Genomic DNA, 18,041 nt, shown 5'->3' with positions numbered 1-18,041 from the left:
GCTTGGGATGCTTTTCCTGGGTTGCTTGGGGTGGTATTTATAGCCATACAGGCCGGGGTGTAGCACGCAAGTGCGAGTGCAAGTGCATCGTTCATGTCATGATCAATCGAGTTTGAGTCTTGCCGTAATTTGCAAACATTATTTGCCACCACTAGTGCTGCTGCTACTACTACTACAATTGTAGGATATTAAGTGCGTAGCATCATTGGGATGCTTAACACGTTAACTAATTTCGAAGGAATCCTATATGCATGCATGTATGTTTGATGGGTTCACAAAGTCGACAATAATCTAGACACGAGACATGATATTCTAGCCTGCACGGGATGTCCTGTATAGATCCACCATCCACCATTGCTTTGAAATTCGTGTTATGTTTTCTGGTTTTGACAGATTGTCTTGTTTCAGCGTGGTATGTTAGGTTTTCCTCCCATTTTAATTTGTACCATAATGTTTCATTGTGCAGCAAACTCAGATCTAAATTAGTGTACCCTTATTTGTTTTTTTAGGGGAGTGTACCCTTATTTGTTGGTACACAACGAAACATGGTGACACACTTTGAAAAAAATAATAAAAATAAATTGTGAAACAAGATAAGTTTTGAAACCATTAAAAAAAAAGAATCTCGAAGCAACACATGAACGATGGGTAGAAAATCATTTTTTTTGCGGGTGGGTAGAAAATCATTCTCCTAGAAGACGCACATATGACAATCGAAATATATCTGGCAACGCTACCAGCTGGAATAACCTGATCTTGAGGTTCGCTAGAGACAAATATATGAGATTATTATGTCGGTATTGATTTCTTGTGGCCATGCACAATTGCACATGCATGCTACTACCAGCGCAGGAGATGTCTACTATACGTTTCGTACTTTGGTTATTATACTGGCTCGTTGGCATGTATGGACACGTACGCTACAGCTAGCCGTTTAATTATTAGTTGATCCGGCCCCAGTGGGCAGTTGTTGCGCTGACAAATAATTCTAATAATGACAAAGGAATTACACTATCATAGCTAGCTTACATTAGTCTCGTGATAGAGCTAGGCCACCGTGTGAACAAGGGCATGCGAAGAAATTGATTATTGTCTATTTTTGTTGTATAAATGTATTTATAGTTCAGTCTTTTTTTTACAATCTTTGAATCAACACCTACATTTATGTACGTTCTTGCCACGTTGCGCACTTTGAGTACTAAAAATTTATGGCACTCTTTAATTCGAATGAAGCATGTGCACGTTCAGTTGACAATAGTGTGTAACTTTAGGTAATCAAGATTTAAAATGTTTTAGGGCACTGAGATTTAGTAAATGTGAAAATATATTCATTTCATCTGCGGACAAATTGTATGCCGCTGTTGATCTTCTAGCTGAAGTAAATGAATCTAGTATCTGTTGTTTGCAAAGACACACACTACTACTAATCTGTAGAAAACAAAGTAACTACTACTCCCTCCTTTCCTAAATATATATCGTTTTGGTAGTTCAATCAGTCTAGCTTTATTTTTTTATGGACTGGATTTGTATGTAACAGCTAATTGTGTATGTAAGGATGAGTGAGTCATCCTATTCGACGTTTTTTTTTGCAAAGAATAGTGAGCATTTTCGCCTCAACAGGTCCTTAATTGGCCGGCCACAGGGACTAACCATGTACTATTATTTTTTAATTATAGAAAACATGTTTCTTATGTAGTTGATTTGAGGAACAGATGTCAATGCGAGTTTAAAAGATGCAAAATCATATATTGTGGAATCATTGAAAATGATCATGTACCTCAATATAAAAATTCATATATTTGAAATAAGTGCTCATGTCATGTTTAAATCGTATTTTGATAAATGAAAACATGTTTTTAAGAAGAGTTATACATGCACGCCTGAATAAATATTCATATGGTTTACAAGCAAAACATTAAAAAGGCGAGGAAAAAAAAGAGAAACATAACAGAAAATTCACAAAGAAAGCAAAAATGAAAATAATGGTTGAAAATAAGCAAAATATAGAAAATATAAAAGGTTAAATGGGAAAACATCACACAAAAGGGAAAACCCAAAAGGAGTTTGGCAAGAGAACCAAGAATAATGAAAAAAGGGATTTTCTATTATGCGGGGGTGATTCTTGAAGACTTATATCCTGTTTGTTTCGATCACACCTTGGGGCGCATTCTAATCGTCTTCTAGTGGTAGACTAGATTTTTAATCATATTTTTCTCTTCTTGCAACTGTAGAAATTATATATAGTACCAAAATAACAAAGATCGTAGAGTAGGGATTACCATGATGAATTCTTGATGTGCATGCATCCAAGTATGTGTACCACCATAAGCTCCGATATTATTTTGTAGGTAACTAATAATAATGAGGCCCAACCCAAACTGGGAAGGCCCAAAAAAACTATCAGCCCACATCATCTAAAACCCTCCCGCCTGCTCATCTCAACCCACACTCACTTCACTTGAAATAATATTTCACCCCACTTTATATATAACGCAGCCACCATGTCCAAACAAGTGGTTCAAGTACAAGAAGGTAAATAAAAAGTTTGCTGGGGCAACATCACAAACATACCCAATTACCCAAATGCAAAAGAAAACACGATACATGACTCCACAAAGTCAAATGATCAAGGACTAGCTAGGGGGCTAATCAAGTTGGTGGCCTGCTCCCAGTATCTCTCCCACTGCCTACAGAGCAGGTAACACCACTGCAAGAAGGCCTGAATTTTAAAGACGGAGTAAGAAGTGTGTTGCAGAAAAAACCCGCTCCATACGCATCTTGTTATGGGGTTTACTATTAGGTAAAAAAATAGTAATATAAAATTTTCTCTTCTTGCAAGTACATTTTTTTATACCTATAAATTTATATTACTATTAAAATAGTAATATTTCTATACCTAAAAATTTTTATTACTATTTTTTTACTAAAATTTTGTATTACTAAAAATTTATATCCTTCTTCTACAACAAAATTCTACCTACCTATACTATTCAAAAAAACCTACATTCTACAATCAAAGTGTTACATATCAACTAAATCTATTAACGATGTTTGAATTTTTACTAATTCACTCTAAACACTATAAGCTATCAACTAAACCCTAGAAGCATACTAAATCAAAGTGTTACATATCAACTAAATCTAAACACGATAAGCTATCAACTAAACCCTAATCGTGTGGATGGAGGAGGGGAGGGAGGATGGGTTGTTGATGGAGGAGGGGTTGTGGAGGGAGGAGGGGCTGTTGATGGAGGAGGAGGGGCGGCTGGAGGAGGGAGTAGCAGGGGGAGGGATGAGGGGAGGAGGAGAGGCGGCTAGAGGAGGGAGGAGTGGGGCGGAGGAGGGAGGAGGGAGGAGGGATGAGGAAGAGGAGAAGGAGGAGGCTTACCAAGGCCGGGGGATGGCGGCGACGCCGGCAGCAATGCGGCGACGCCGGCGGCAATGCAGCGACGACGGCGATGGTAGGAGGAGGACGGTCGCGACGGTGACAGTAAGGCAGGGGAGAGTGAGGAAATGGGTGGGACGGGGCAGGGATAAGGCCAGGTTAGCAGCAGTGCGGGCCAAGGCCCAGCGCTACTCCTATCTAGTTAGCAGTAGCGCAGTTCCCATAGAGGCACTAGTACTAAATGTAGCTTGTTGGCAACCGTGTGGCATGAATAGTGGAAGCGCGTTTTGTTCCTACCGCACTACTGCTACACACATAGCAGTAGCGTGCTTTGTATACACGCGCTACTGCTAATGAGCACTAGCGCCTCCTTTTAGCCCGCGCTACTGGTAAGCTTCTGTGTATAAGGTTTTCTTTAGTAGTGTGCCAACTCTCCATATCATGCTTCTCTTCACAAACTTGAAGCCATGTTCGATTCTGTGCCGTACATCTGACGTATTTCCCGTAAGAACTGTATCAACCAAGTTCCCATTGAGGTAATACTTTCCCTTCAATAGTCCGGCCACAAGACTATCCAGATTCTGGATTAATCTGCAAGCTTGGTTGGCTAAGAGCCTGGTTAAAATCTCTCATGTCTCTAAAGCGCATGCATCCCATAGTTTTTGGAAGGATCTTCCTGTCCCAAGCAAGCCAGACTACCTTTCTTCTACCCTTCTCCAGTCTCTACCATTATTGCTCACTAGACGTGATAGAACATCACATACCGAAGTAGAGGCACTTTTTAGTAGTGCAAGTTGCTCCCTTGTCCAATTAGCTCCACAAAATCTGACGGAACCCCAACAGAAGTATCGTTGCACTTACTTTCTTCATCCGGGTTCATAAGTATCGTCCTATTTGGGTCAAAGTTTTACCATATATCTGACTAATAAAATATAAGTTACATGCCATAAAAATCATATCATTATATTCGTATTGGAGAGAAGCTTCCAATGGCTGAAATTTGCAGGGGCTCACAGGTGTGGGGTCACACACCTGCTTAGCCGTGTCCGGCCACATGATTGCTTCGTGACTCGCAAAGTCCTTGGATTCTGCACAAGGCACATCCAGTTCTTAGTTTTAGTTTATGAAACTTGACGATTTTGTCTTTCGTTCGTACGAAGTTTCAGCAGTCGAAACTTGGTGAAATTTAAAAAATGTGTCAAACCGTATTAAAAAGGGTCTTATTTGCAAGCCCTTGTCACAGGAAACACGAATATGCAACGGAACTTAAATTGAACTTTTGATTCAACAGATATAAAAGATTCAAAATTGAAAACCAAAAAAAGGGTAAGTCTCCCCTCACATGCGTGCCACAAATCCTCTCCCCTTCCAATGGAATTATTTTTGCTATACAACGTTCATATTATGTTAACTAAATTTATGGTCAAAATTTGACCCAAAATACAAAGAACAATAAATTCAGACAGAGGAAGTACATGAGATATCGAGTGTGCTGGCCCAGCGATCAACGTCAGACTTGTTCACCAGCGGTGCTGTGACCCATGGCCCAATCGTCAGCCTCCCTCTCGGCGATCACATGTGCCTATGGAGTTAGGCCATGATCAGAAACACCATAGCCCCGTCGTCATGCAGGTCCATGGCAGTGATGATGCTGAGATCATGCGGGGTCTTCGGTCGGTGCGCCGCCGCCGTGGATGCAGGAGGGGAAGAAGATTTTGGCACCCCAAAATGTACGTAATTTTATGTTTATGTATTGGTGGGTTTGTAAGGACCTGTGTTAATTAATATATGGCCATGGCCTTAGGCCCTCCGGCAAAAAGAAGGTATCGAAAATAGTTTAGTCAAAGTAGTTCAAGACATAGAAGATGTCATAAACAAATGGGAAATGATTGGCATCACCCGACCGATTACGATGCGTGCATCTGCCGTCTTCATGGCCGTTGGATCTGATCTTAATCACATGGCTCAGGAGCAACCTATTACATAGAATAGGTTTTGCAACTGAGCCGCCGTTGCAATCTCCCCACAGGAACAACTAGTGTGTTGAAGGATCTGGATCTAGATCCCTCAGTTGAAGTCAAGTCCCGTGCTGCAAGTATTTTTCAGTTTCCTTCAGTGAGCTAGCTCTGAATAATAAAATTGTACACTTGGTTCAGAAAGTAGTAGTTTTAGGCCAAGTTGTTTTTCTCTTGTAGTGCCAGAAACGTACTGTGTTTACGTTGCGGCAAGATTAGCGGATCAGAGAGTTTAGTGGTTGGCCACGATCTGATTGCGTGGGATGGCGCATGATAGAAGGATCGTGGGCGATCTTTTCGGGCTGTCTGTTGGGGATAGCTCTGTCTTCTGAATAAAAGAAAGAAGTCCAGTATAGACGCAGTTAAGGCGTCACAAAATCTCTCGCGTTCATCTCTTGAGGTGAGACTTATTCGAATGGAGAGGTATCCCATATTTAGGGTTCTTGTGGTGTTTGGCGGCGGCGGCTGCAGCAGGAGGTGATTGGCGGCGGCGATGGGAGACACCTCTCCATCGAAAGGCGATGGGAACAAGAGCGGGAGCGGTGGAAAGTACACGCCGCCAGCAGCCAGGAAGGCCGGCGCCAGCGACGTGGACGGCGGCGCTGTGGTGCTCGCTACCCCGTCGAGAGCCATGAATGTGCCCATTCAGTATCCAATGCTGACGGACACGAACTACTCCTTGTGGGCTGTGAAGATGAAGGTGTTGATGAAGGCACTGTGCGTCTGGTCGGCAATCGAGGGCTCCGGCGAGTTTGATTAGGCCACCAACGAGGGGGCGTTCGCTGCTCTGTCTCAATCAATTCCAGATCATGTTATGATGCAGGTTGCAGACTGCGACACCGCACATGAATCGTGGGAGCTGATTCGGTGCGCGCGCGTCGGCGAGGACCGCGTGAAGAAGGCACGTGCGCGCCAGCTCAAGAGGCAATTTGATCGCCTCGACATGGGCGATGGGGAGACGATCCCGGAGTTTGCCAGGAAGCTCACCATGTTGGTGAGCGAAATCCGCTCCCTCGGTGTCAGCCCCAGCGAGGAAGCCGTGGTGGAGAGGTTGTTCAGCGCCGTCCCAGATCGGTTTGCCGACATCGTCAACACCATCGAGCAGTGGGGCGACCTCACGACCATGACGGTGCAGGAGGCCGTCGGGCGGCTCACGGCATTCAAGGAGAACCAACGTGGGCGGCGGCAGAGCCGTGGCGGCAAGGACGTTCAACTGATGCTCGTTACACGTGCGCTGGAGACACTGATGAAAGGCAAGAAGATGATCGACAGTGGCGGCGGGTCTAGCTCAAGCGGCAAGAAGGGTGCTGGGCATGAAAAGGCGCGTGGTGAGCATGTCCAGTCCAGCGGCAAAGGAAAAGACAAAGAGAAGGTCAAGAAGCACAGAAAGTTTGACATAAGCAAAGTAAGGTGCTTCAACTGTAATGATATGGGACACTTCCAGTCAGATTTCCCTGAGCCGAAGAGGGAAAAGGCAAACCTTGCCGAGAAAGAAGGTGATGATGAACCGGGTCTTCTATTGTCTGTTGCGTGTGAGCTCACTGAATCTGAATCTGTGCAGACCCCGACTGAGTACGTCATGCTACATGAGGATAGGATTGTGCCGAAGTTGACAGGCGCACAGAACATGTCATGGTACCTCGACACTGGTGCTAGTAACCACATGACAGGCGATGTGGGGAGATTTGCTGAGCTTGACAGTGCCGTGAAGGGAACAGTAAAATTTGGTGATGGGTCAACAGTGGACATCTGCGGCCGTGGGTCAGTCCTATTTCATGGTCAGACTGGAGAGCACAAGCTGTTGACAGAGGTATACTTCATTCCAAGGCTAAAGAGCAATATAATCAGTGTAGGGCAGCTAGATGAGATTGGTTGCAAGACTGAAATTGAGTTTGGAGTGATGGCAGTACTTGATAGACAGCGTAAGCTACTGGCCAGAGTGAAGAGGTCGCACAATCGACTGTATATTCTGAATATCAATCTTGCACATCCTGAATGCCTCTTAACAAAGACCAAGGATGAGTCCTGGTTATGGCATGCCCGCTATGGCCATATTAATTTCCATGCATTGAGGTCCCTCTCGTCGAAAGGAATGGTGCGAGGAATGCCTTACGTGGATCAGGTTGCCAGAGTTTGTGACGGTTGCATGCTAGGAAAGCAACGGCGTGCACCGTCCCTGCAGCAGCTAGCTACCGAGCAGAGCAGCCGTTAGAGCTGATGCATGGTGATCTCTGTGGTCCAGTCTCGCCACCAACATTTACTGGAAAACAATACTTTCTCTTGTTGGTCGACGACAACTCATGTTTTATGTGGGTGGAGCTGATCCAAAGCAAAGATGAGGCATTTGCTGCTCTGAAGAAAGTAAAGGCTGCAGTAGAGCTCAAGAAAGATGTGAAGCTCAGAGCACTCAGAACAGATAGAGGTGGTGAGTTTACTTCGAAAGAATTTGAGGTTTACTGTGAAGAGCTTGGCATCACTCACTACCTCACCGCGCCGTATTCGCCACAACAAAATGGCGTGGTCGAGCGCAGGAACCAGACAGTGATCAACATGGCGAGAAGCATGATGAAAAGTAAGGGGTTGCCTGGAGCATTTTGGGGAGAAGCAGCAGTGGTTGCTGTTTACCTTTTGAATCGAGTGCCGACCAAAAGTCTAATTGGGATGACTCCGTACGAAGCAATGTATGGGAGGAAACCAAGTGTTGAACACCTAAGAACCTTTGGGTGTGTCGGTTATGTGAAAAAGGTGGCTGGTCACCTCCCCAAGCTGGCTGATCGGAGCTCTGCCATGGTTTTCATAAGATATGAACCGAAGTCCAAGGCCTACCGGATGTATGATCCGGAGAAGAAGAAGTTGTGTGTATCTCGAGATGTTGTGTTTGCAGAAGATGAGCAGTGGAAGTGGGATTCAGAAACCATGGAAAATTTAACATCTATGGGCACATTTTCAGTACAGTACACTGTCCCTGTTTCTGAACCTGAAGCAATTAGGACACCAGGAACAGGAGGTGCGAAGCCTGAATCCACCATTGGCACACCTGCTACTCCAGGCACATCAACATCAAGTGAGAGCACTGACTCCACCATTGGCACACCTGCTACTCCGGGCACACCAACATCAAGTGAGAGCACTCCTTCACCTTGGTCACCCAACTTTGTGTCGCCACCGACTGATGCATCGCTTCCGACTCCAACTGAGGGGCAGAGAAGATACAGGCTACTTGATGATCTGTTCGAGGAAACAATAGAAGTAGAGGCAAGTTCAGAACTTTGTCTCATGGGGTCAGAGGAACCTTCTAATCATAGACAGGCCAGCAAAGCGCACAAGTGGCGGTGTGCTATGGAAGAGGAGCTTGAGTCGATCAGGAGTAACAAGACTTGGCAGCTCACCACACTTCCACCTGGACAAAAACCTATAGGCCTCAAGTGGGTTTATAAACTGAAGAAGGATTCAGCTGGAAGGGTTGTCAAGTACAAAGCACGCCTAGTAGCGAAGGGATATGTGCAACGTCCAGGGATTGATTTTGAAGAAGTTTTTGCGCCAATTGCAAGACTCGAGACAGTGCGTTTGCTGATAGCACTGGCAGCGCAAGAGAAGTGGGAGCTTCACCACATGGATGTCAAGTCTGCATTTTTAAATGGCGATCTGTCCGAGGAGGTGTATGTCACCCAGCCACCTGGGTATGAGAAGAAAGGCGATGAGGATAAGGTGCTAAAGTTGAGCAAGGCTCTCTATGGGCTGCGACAAGCACCGCGTGCCTGGAACTCAAAACTTGATCAGACACTAGTCTCAACGGGGTTTGAAAAATGCCCATTAGAACATGCTGTCTACAAGAAATTCAGTGGGAACTCAACTCTGCTGGTTGGGGTGTATGTGGATGACCTCATAATTACAGGAGGCAGCAGCAAGGAGATTGCTGAGATCAAAGAGCAGATGAAAAGGAAATTCTGCATGAGTGATTTGGGCCTGCTAAGCTATTATCTTGGGATTGAGGTAAAACAAACTCAATCTGCTATCACCATTAGCCAATCCTCTTATGCAGCTCGGATTCTGGAGAAGTGTGGTATGGCAGATTGTTATTCAACCAAAGTTCCCATGGAGCCAAGGCAGAAATTGAGCAAGCATAGTAAGAATCCTCCTGTTGATGCGACGATGTATCGTAGCATTGTTGGTAGCTTGCGCTACCTAGTCCACTCTCGCCCTGACATAGCATACGCAGTTGGCATTGTGAGTCGATTCATGGAGTCACCCACAACAGAGCATATGGCTGCCGTCAAACAGATCTTGAGGTATGTTAAAGGTACTCTGGATTATGGAGTTGTTTATAAGTTCAGTGAAATGGGACTGTAGCTGCGTGGCTACTCTGACAGTGACCATGCTGGGGATGTGGATGATAGAAAAAGCACCACAGGAGCTGTCTTCTATCTGGGTTCAAACTTGATTACCTGGTTGTCTCAGAAGCAGAAGGTTGTGGCTATTTCCTCATGCGAGGCAGAGTATATTGCTGGTGCAACGGCCGCATGTCAGGGAGTGTGGCTGGGGAGATTACTTGCTGATTTGATGAAGAAGGAGGTGGAACCAGTATCACTAAAATTTGACAATCAGTCAGCAGTACAGTTGTGCAAAAACCCAGTTCACCATGAGAGGAGTAAACACATAGATGTGCGTTTTCATTTCATCCGTGACTGTGTGGAAAAAGGGCTTGTTTCAGTTGAGCCTGTGAGGACAAACAACCAGCTCGCAGACATTCTTACAAAGCCTCTCGCCAAACAGAAATTTGTGGAGATGTGCGAGCGAGTTGGGGTGCAACCGTGCTAGTGATAAAGCAGCAACAAGACTTGAGGAGGTGAATGTTGAAGTCAAGTCCCGTGCTGCAAGTATTTTTCAGTTTCCTTCAGTGAGCTAGCTCTGAATAATAAAATTGTACACTTGGTTCAGAAAGTAGTAGTTTTAGGCCAAGTTGTTTTTCTCTTATAGTGCCAGAAACGTACTGTGTTTACGTTGCGGCAAGATTAGCGGATCAGCGAGTTTAGTGGTTGGCCACGATCTGATTGCGTGGGATGGCGCATGATAGAAGGATCGTGGGCGATCTTTTCGGGCTGTCTGTTGGGGATAGCTCTGTCTTCTGAATAAAGAAAGAAGTCCAGTATAGACGCAGTTAAGGCGTCACAAAATCTCTTGCGTTCGTCTCTGAGTGTTCATCTTCTCCACCGTGGCCTAGTTGAGTGATTAGTCCAGCTATTGTGTGTATGATTCTGGTCTAAAAATCTGACAAAGAGCAGTCGCATCCCATGCTTTTCCCGAGCTCTCCGTCAAGCCGCTGCCTCCACGTGCTGCCCCGACGTGCTCGGCTGCTGCATTCTACACAGCGTGCAAGGAGAGAGAGAGAGAGAGAGAGAGAGAGAGAGAGAGAGAGAGAGAGAGAGAGAGAGAGAGAGAGATGTGTGAGAGGAGGGATAGGAGAAGAAGGGGAGGAAGAGGAAGGGTGAAGCGGCGTGTTTCTCCGGCGAGCTCGCTGGCCGACATGAACGACAGTGGGATTTTTCTTGCAACATCCTTCTTGATGCAAGAAAAGATTTCTGCAACCTCGGTGATGTTGCAAAACTTTCTTTCGTAACACCATATAATAGATGAACACAAAAAGATCTGCTACTTTAACTCTGTTGGGAAAAAATTCTGCAACAATAGCATTGTTGCAATAGTTCTGCAACATGAACTCTGTTGCAAATTTCCCAAATGTAACATCATCCTGGTTGCAAAACTGGTAGCTGAATCCGACGACTATCCCGCGTTGAATTCAATGGCTAGTCAAGCAGCGGATCTTTTAAAAGGATCCATTGGCCGACGCGTAGCATTCCCCTAAACAAATCATGTACAAGAGAATAGGCACGTAGTCTCCCGTTCACGTATGTCGGCAGCCGAGATTGGGGACCCTTGAGATCCGATGGTTCAGATAAAGTGAGAAGTGCAATAACTGTATAATGAGACGAGGTAGACGGAGGTGCGTTTCTCAACCTAGGGATCTACACATGCATGAATAGATGTAGTACGTACACTAGCTGTTAGGTCAAACATGAATGATGTGACCAATGGATCGACCTTGTGTTCTTCATTTCACACGATCGATCGAGACCAGGTAAGCTTCTACGTACGTACGTCCAGGTACTGATTATATGGATGAATGATCTGCTGCTCATTTCACGCGCCGATCGATCGTAGTCAAATGGATATCGTTTAGTCTCGGAGTCTGTGCGGTGCTGGTACTCTCACATATATTACTGGTTAATTAGGTTTATTATATTTCCTTGTAGTTTTGTATGGTCGATCAAGGGTTCACATAGGCATGGATATATCTTTCCATGTCGGCAGGGTTGCATAGCTAGCAAGACACACATACGCACGTCGATCTCCATCAGTCCAGTAGAGAAGCTCTACATATCTAGCTGTACATGTGGTCAAGCGATGTACTAGGATATACTAATGTGGATGCATCCAAAACTTGCCCTCTCTAGCTGCTTGAATTTCCCATATATGTACAAACATTGAGTCAATTCGACTGCTACTAGAAGGGATCATTTGAAGGCTATGACACAAACTAGAGAGTTGACAACTTGAGATTCAATAAAGGGAAAGCGTATCCGATCAGTATTCCAGTGACAGGATGGAGTGCAAATGGCCTTACAAGAACTGATATTTTCGATATCAACAGCTAGAAAATGGGCCGTTTCTCCAGGATCGCTTTCAGCCTTCGTCCATATTTACTTATCGGGGTGTTTTTCTTAGTTCACCATAATGTGATGTTTTAAACATTGACCACAAAGTGTAACTTTGACAACAAGCTGATATTTCAATAGAGGTATAACAACAACAAAATAAATTACACTTCTCAATACAAATCTTGGCATATGATTTTCTAGTTTCAAATCAAATAATATGAAATAGATATCTTTTAGAGGAATATAAAATAGAATTGGTCCTCGAAAATTTCAACTTCCGTTTGAGAAAAGTCCAAAATGTTATTTGTTTTTGACTATGGAGGGAGTATATATTTTGAGTCCTTTACAGTACTCGAATTATTTTGGGCCTTTTTTCATGATCCAGTGGCTCTAATTAGACAATACTATAGAAAAAATGTGGTAGTATATTTGGACATCAAGGGTATTTTAGGCAATTCAGTGTTATAAACCAGAAACAAAAATTCCTCCAAATGCGAGCAAAAGGTAGATTACGGATTTCATATTATCAACAAATGGTATTTGCGATTTGCTCAAGTAACCATGCCTTTTCCGGGTCGAAATCATCTTGATTTTTGGATCGGAAGCGCTGGTAGAAATTCTTAATTGAAGGCAACTGCTAATTGCAAATGTCGTGAACCGCTCCTCATTTGCCGAAACAATCAAAGGTCAAGTTAGCCAAATCATACCACATAGTTTATACCAGTACTTCTGAAACAAGTCTATATTATAGTACTACAAATCAAGTACCATACCAACTAGTACTGGTACTCACGTTAGAATGTTATAAGTGATAAACTCGTTTCTAAGAGATGAGGACATGCGGCTGGTGGTTGGCTAGGGCGGGCCGGCGGGCAGATGGATGGCTGAGGTGGGCAGGAGGCGGAGGAGACGCTCCGGTGAGTGGCGGGCAGGGGGGGGGGTCGGTGATGGGCTACACTAGGCGTGGAGAGTTAACTGCATCAGCGGCTGCAATTAAATTTAGATGCATGGGTATCCCAACCAACTAAGTGCTTCTTCATTCAGGGATTTATCTAGCTACACAATGTTAAATGACTTCCATAACAACACTACATTCATTTGTGTTATAGAATACATTTCGATTTAAAACAAGTAACCCCTCTATCCATATATATAGGGCCTAATGTATTTTTAGACTAACTTTGACCACATGTTAAAAAAATATACGACATGCAAGTTACAAAAAGCATACCATCAAATTCGTATGTGAAAGGAACTTCTAACAATACAATTTTCACATTATACATATGATATACTATCAATCGTATCAATAGTCAAAAGCAGTCTCAAAAAACGAATAAGGAATATTGTGATGTTGGAGCCAAATTTTATTTTCTGGACACTTTAAGCCAGGTTTCAGCTTGATCTATTGCGCGAGAGCCTATTGTCAAAACCGATCTGGTCAGCCCTTTCTAGTTTAGTGTGAAGTTATGAAGTTTAAATTTGATTCAAATTATCACAATGACAAAATTTAGGTCAAAGTATTACAACATCATAGATACCTGGTTTAAATAAAATTTACTTGCTTTACTGTGCAAAATATTTACAGTTCACTTTATTGATGCCATGATTACGTTCGCAGATGCATGGTTCTTTTTGGTGCTGCTTAAGCTTAAGAAAATTCAAAACATGCCAAGGCCTCTAGGCCAGGGGGTGCGGAGGATCTCGGGCCCCCGCCGGCGGGAGGGACCCCGTTCTCGTTATTGTTAGATTCAGCGCCTTGGCTGAGGTTGTGTGGCGGCGGCGATGTCCCTTAGTAGGAATAATGTCTCCCACGTTTTATCCCCGTCCCGATGGTGCGTCTAGCATCCTCGGAGGGCGTGCGGAGGTTTGTCTCTGTCGGATCTCGCGGGATTCGGTCGGTGCAGGTCTTTGGTGGATCTGTTTGGATAAAGTCTTCTTTCGTCTTCGTTTGGGTATTTACAGGTTTGACCCTTCTGATCTTCGACTTTCTTCATTGGCGATGGTTGCTACTCTGGTGCGCTGCTCCTATGGGGCCTTAGCACGATGACTTTCCGACTGTCTACTACAACAAGGGTTCCTCGGCTCCAGTGAGGAAGGGGCGATAACGGCGGCGTGCCTTCGGCTCGCTCCAGTGCTTGTAGTCGTCGCTAGGTGGTCCACGGACATGGTTGTAATTTTTATTATCTCTGTTCTTCTTTTGTACTGCCATGATTGAAAATGAATAGGTCAAAAGTTTCTGCAAAAATGAATAGGTCGAATTTTTACTCCAGTGCTTGATGCCGAGGACGTTGGCCTTGATGGCGGTGCAGAGACACACGGCGGCGTCAGGGTCGGCAAGCCGGCCCAGCAGCGGGCAGCAGTCCTCGCTCGCCGGCACGCCTAGGTTGATCCTTAGCAGGTTCAGTATGTTGGCGCACGCCTTCAGCTTCAGCATGTTAATCGAGCAGGTGCCACTGCCGCCTCCGGTCGTCGGCGGGGTTGGGACTGGGACGGCCGGCGGGGGCACGGCGATCGGCAATGTTGGCACTGGGACAACCGGTGTGTTGCCGCAGACCGACCCGCAGCCATGCGCGGCTGCCACGAGGACCAGGTTCAAGGCGAGGAAGAGGGCGGGCTTGGAGGGCGCCATTGCTATATTTGTGAAGCAAGTAGCCAGGTAGAGACTAGAGTGTACATCCTCTGGTTCTTTTTAGTCTGCATATAAGTTTTGTCTGAAGTCAAAGCATCTCTACTTTGACCAAACTTATAGAAAAAAGTATCAACATTTACAATGTCAAATCAATATTGTTAGATTCATTATGAAATGTAGCTAGTTTCATGAAATATATATTATGTATGATAGATGTTGATATATTTTAATATATATTTGGTCAAACTTTGCAAAGTTTGACTTGACCTAAATCTAATACGCGGAGTAAAAAAGACAGGAGGGAGTTCTGGCTTGGAGGGTCTGCTAGCTTGTGATGCTTTTCTTTGGTTGCTTGGGGTGGTATTTGTAGGCAGGGATGTAGTGTGCATTGTGCAACAAATGCAAGCACATCATGATATATCGAGTTTGACTCTTGCCGTAATTTGCGAAAAATATGTACGACCACTATTGTACAATTATTGGAGCCTAATTTGTTTGCTAACGAGCAAAGACCTTAGACCTGCGCCATAATATGTTTGATGGGTTTGCAAATTTAGCTGTAATCTTGAGGGCACACATACGATAGGACAAAGGAATATATATGCATGGCAGCCCTACGAGCTGGCACATAACCTGATCTTCAGGGTCACGGGAGGAAAATATAGAAGATTACCTGTGGCCATGCATGCACATGCAAGCTACTACCAGGCACCAGCTCAGAGATGTCTACTATACGTTTCGTACTTTGGTTTATTATACTGTCTCGTTGTCTGTCTCGTTGTCGCGCATGGACACATACGCTACAACTAGCTGCCTAATTATTAGTTAATTGTCCCCAATGCGCTCTGGTGGTGATGGCAAATAATTTCGATATTGACAAGGGAATTACACTGTTATAGTAGCTAGCTTAAAATACCCCCTAAAAACACTAGCTAACAATATTCATCTGATGGAGCTAGTGGTGAAAGTCATGCATCAAAGACCAAGCAAAGTCAAGCGCGCCTCATATTTTGGGAATGAGGGAGTAGTAATTTGATATTTTTTGAATTTTATATAATATATTTATATTCCAGTCATCTTTTCAATATTTGGATCGACACCTAGACTTATCGTATGAGTTGTTGCAAAATTGCACACTTTGAGTACGCACTAAACTTTTATGTCAGCTATTAGTACGCAATTTTAGATAATCAATACCTTGAAAGTATTAGCCCACTGAGATTTAGTAAAAGTGAAATCATATGCATTCTATCCGCGGAAAAACTGTATGCCGCTGTTGAACTTCTAGTCTAGGTAAAATAAATGAGTGTACCATTTGTTATCGCAAAGACGCACACTACGACTAATCTGTAGCTAACAAATTAATTACTACTTTATGCACGGATGAATCTAGCATTATTTTTCGATGGACTACTCTTTTTTCTTTTGCGGGGGGATTACTCTGTAGCTAACAAAGTTCTAGTTTATGCAAGGATGAATCAGTCATCATATTCAACATTTCTGCAAAGCATAGTGTGGCATTGGGCCTTGACAGATCCTAATGCTTAATTGGCCAGCCCATCTACTAATATTTTTTATTTCTTAGAAATTATTATTTTAATTAAGTATGTTTCAGAAACAAATGTTAAGGTTAGTTTGAAAGATTGATAAAATCACATATTGAAAAACAATTTTAAAAGATGTTCATGTACCTCACCATAAATATTCATATCTTTGAATGAAGTGGTCATCTCATCTTTAAAATGTCTTCCTAAACATATGAAAAAACAAAGACATAACAGAAAAAAATGAATGAAAAAACAGAAACATAACAGAAGAAAAATATATGTTCAAAAACAGATGAAAAATGAATGAAAAAACAAAGACATAACAGAAAATGAACAAAGTTAAATGGATGCGAATAAATTATGAAGAATGCAAAGCATAAAAACACGAGAAAACGTTAAAAGGGAAAAAATGAGACAAACAGAAAACACAAAAAATGACACCCAAACAACATCAGCCACCCGAAAAATGAAATGGTGGAGTTTGAGCAGGGAAAGGAGTTGTGCAAGACAACCAAGAATAATAAAGGGCTTTTTACTTTACTCTGCAGAAAGTCACCAAGACTTATGTCCTCTTTGTTTCGATCACCCCTTGGGATACATTCCAATCTTCATCCAGCGACAGACTGGGATTTCACCATCTTTTCTCTCCTTGTAGCTACAACAATTATATATATGACAAAAAGAACAATGATTTTAGAGTAGGATTTGCCATGATGAATTCTCGATGTGCACGCATGAAAGTATAACAATATTATTTTATAGCTAATTAATAATAATGATTGCCCAACCTAAGTTGTTGTGGCTCAAATAAAACTGCAATCTCACACATCATTTGAAACCTTCCACATGCTCTGCTCAACTCAGGCTCACTTTCGGCGCACTTCATCTAATCCCTCGTTCCCAAAATATAAGGCGCCAGTTGACTTTTTTGGTCTTCGTTGCACAACTTTAACTACGATTTTCATGTATTGTGTGTCTATAAAGTTAGTATACAGACATATGAACTAAAATTGTTTTGCAAGACAAATACGATGATGCCATTTATATTTTTGGAAGGAGGGGTAGCATTTTGAAATGCACAAACCAAATTGACCGATACACAAGAAGGAAACCGCACCATGCGACCCAATAGAACACTCTAAACACTTTGAGAAGTTTTTGGCTCTGTAACTGCATGTAAGGATGGATGAACTGTCAGGCCGATACAAAGTTCGCTGCTGCATGATCTCGCATCACAGCTCCCTTGCAAATAAAGCACTCGTCGTTGGCGATAAAGCATTCGTCAATACTAAATAATCCATCCTTGATCCGATTTATTTCTGTTTCTCTTCCTGCGAACCATATAAAACTTAGGGTTGACTTTGATCTAGGTGCATGTATATGTTTTTACGAGTGGACTATGACGCAGCAGAATATATGTAACACACAGCTCGAGTTAACACAACTTCAACAGATTTCAGATGATACAAGCTAGGGGCATATAGCCGGTACAGTATTTCAGATGATGATACAAAACCCCGGTTACGTGGGTCATTTATTTTGACACCACAGGATGACACACTTTCACGCACTTACGTACCTACCATGTGATCACTGCATGCATGCATAATGCTAATGCATGACAGGGAACTTAGGCATGCACGAGACGTATAGGTGAACTGAAACACAAACTGTAGTAGTAAATAGAAAGTTGCATGCATGGCATGTGTACGCAGCATGGCATGCTTGGACAAGTACGTCGATTGA

The 18,041-nt window shown here is 43.4% G+C and overlaps 1 protein-coding gene across 1 annotated transcript; it reads right to left on the bottom strand.

Moving 5' to 3' along the window:
- Positions 1 to 10,412: 10,412 nt before the first annotated feature.
- Positions 10,413 to 14,748, bottom strand: LOC123097191 (cortical cell-delineating protein-like). The gene is made up of 2 exons (XM_044518916.1): positions 14,385 to 14,748; positions 10,413 to 10,525 (listed from the first exon to the last, which is right to left on the bottom strand). The coding sequence occupies exons 1-2, from the start codon at positions 14,746 to 14,748 to the stop codon at positions 10,413 to 10,415; spliced, it is 477 nt and encodes a 158-aa protein (XP_044374851.1).
- Between the last annotated feature and the right edge of the window lie 3,293 nt (positions 14,749 to 18,041).

Source organism: Triticum aestivum, chromosome 4D (genome assembly GCF_018294505.1).
Source record: "Triticum aestivum cultivar Chinese Spring chromosome 4D, IWGSC CS RefSeq v2.1, whole genome shotgun sequence".
Lineage (NCBI taxonomy): Eukaryota > Viridiplantae > Streptophyta > Magnoliopsida > Poales > Poaceae > Triticum > Triticum aestivum.
This window is presented reverse-complemented; position numbering and strand designations above follow the sequence as displayed.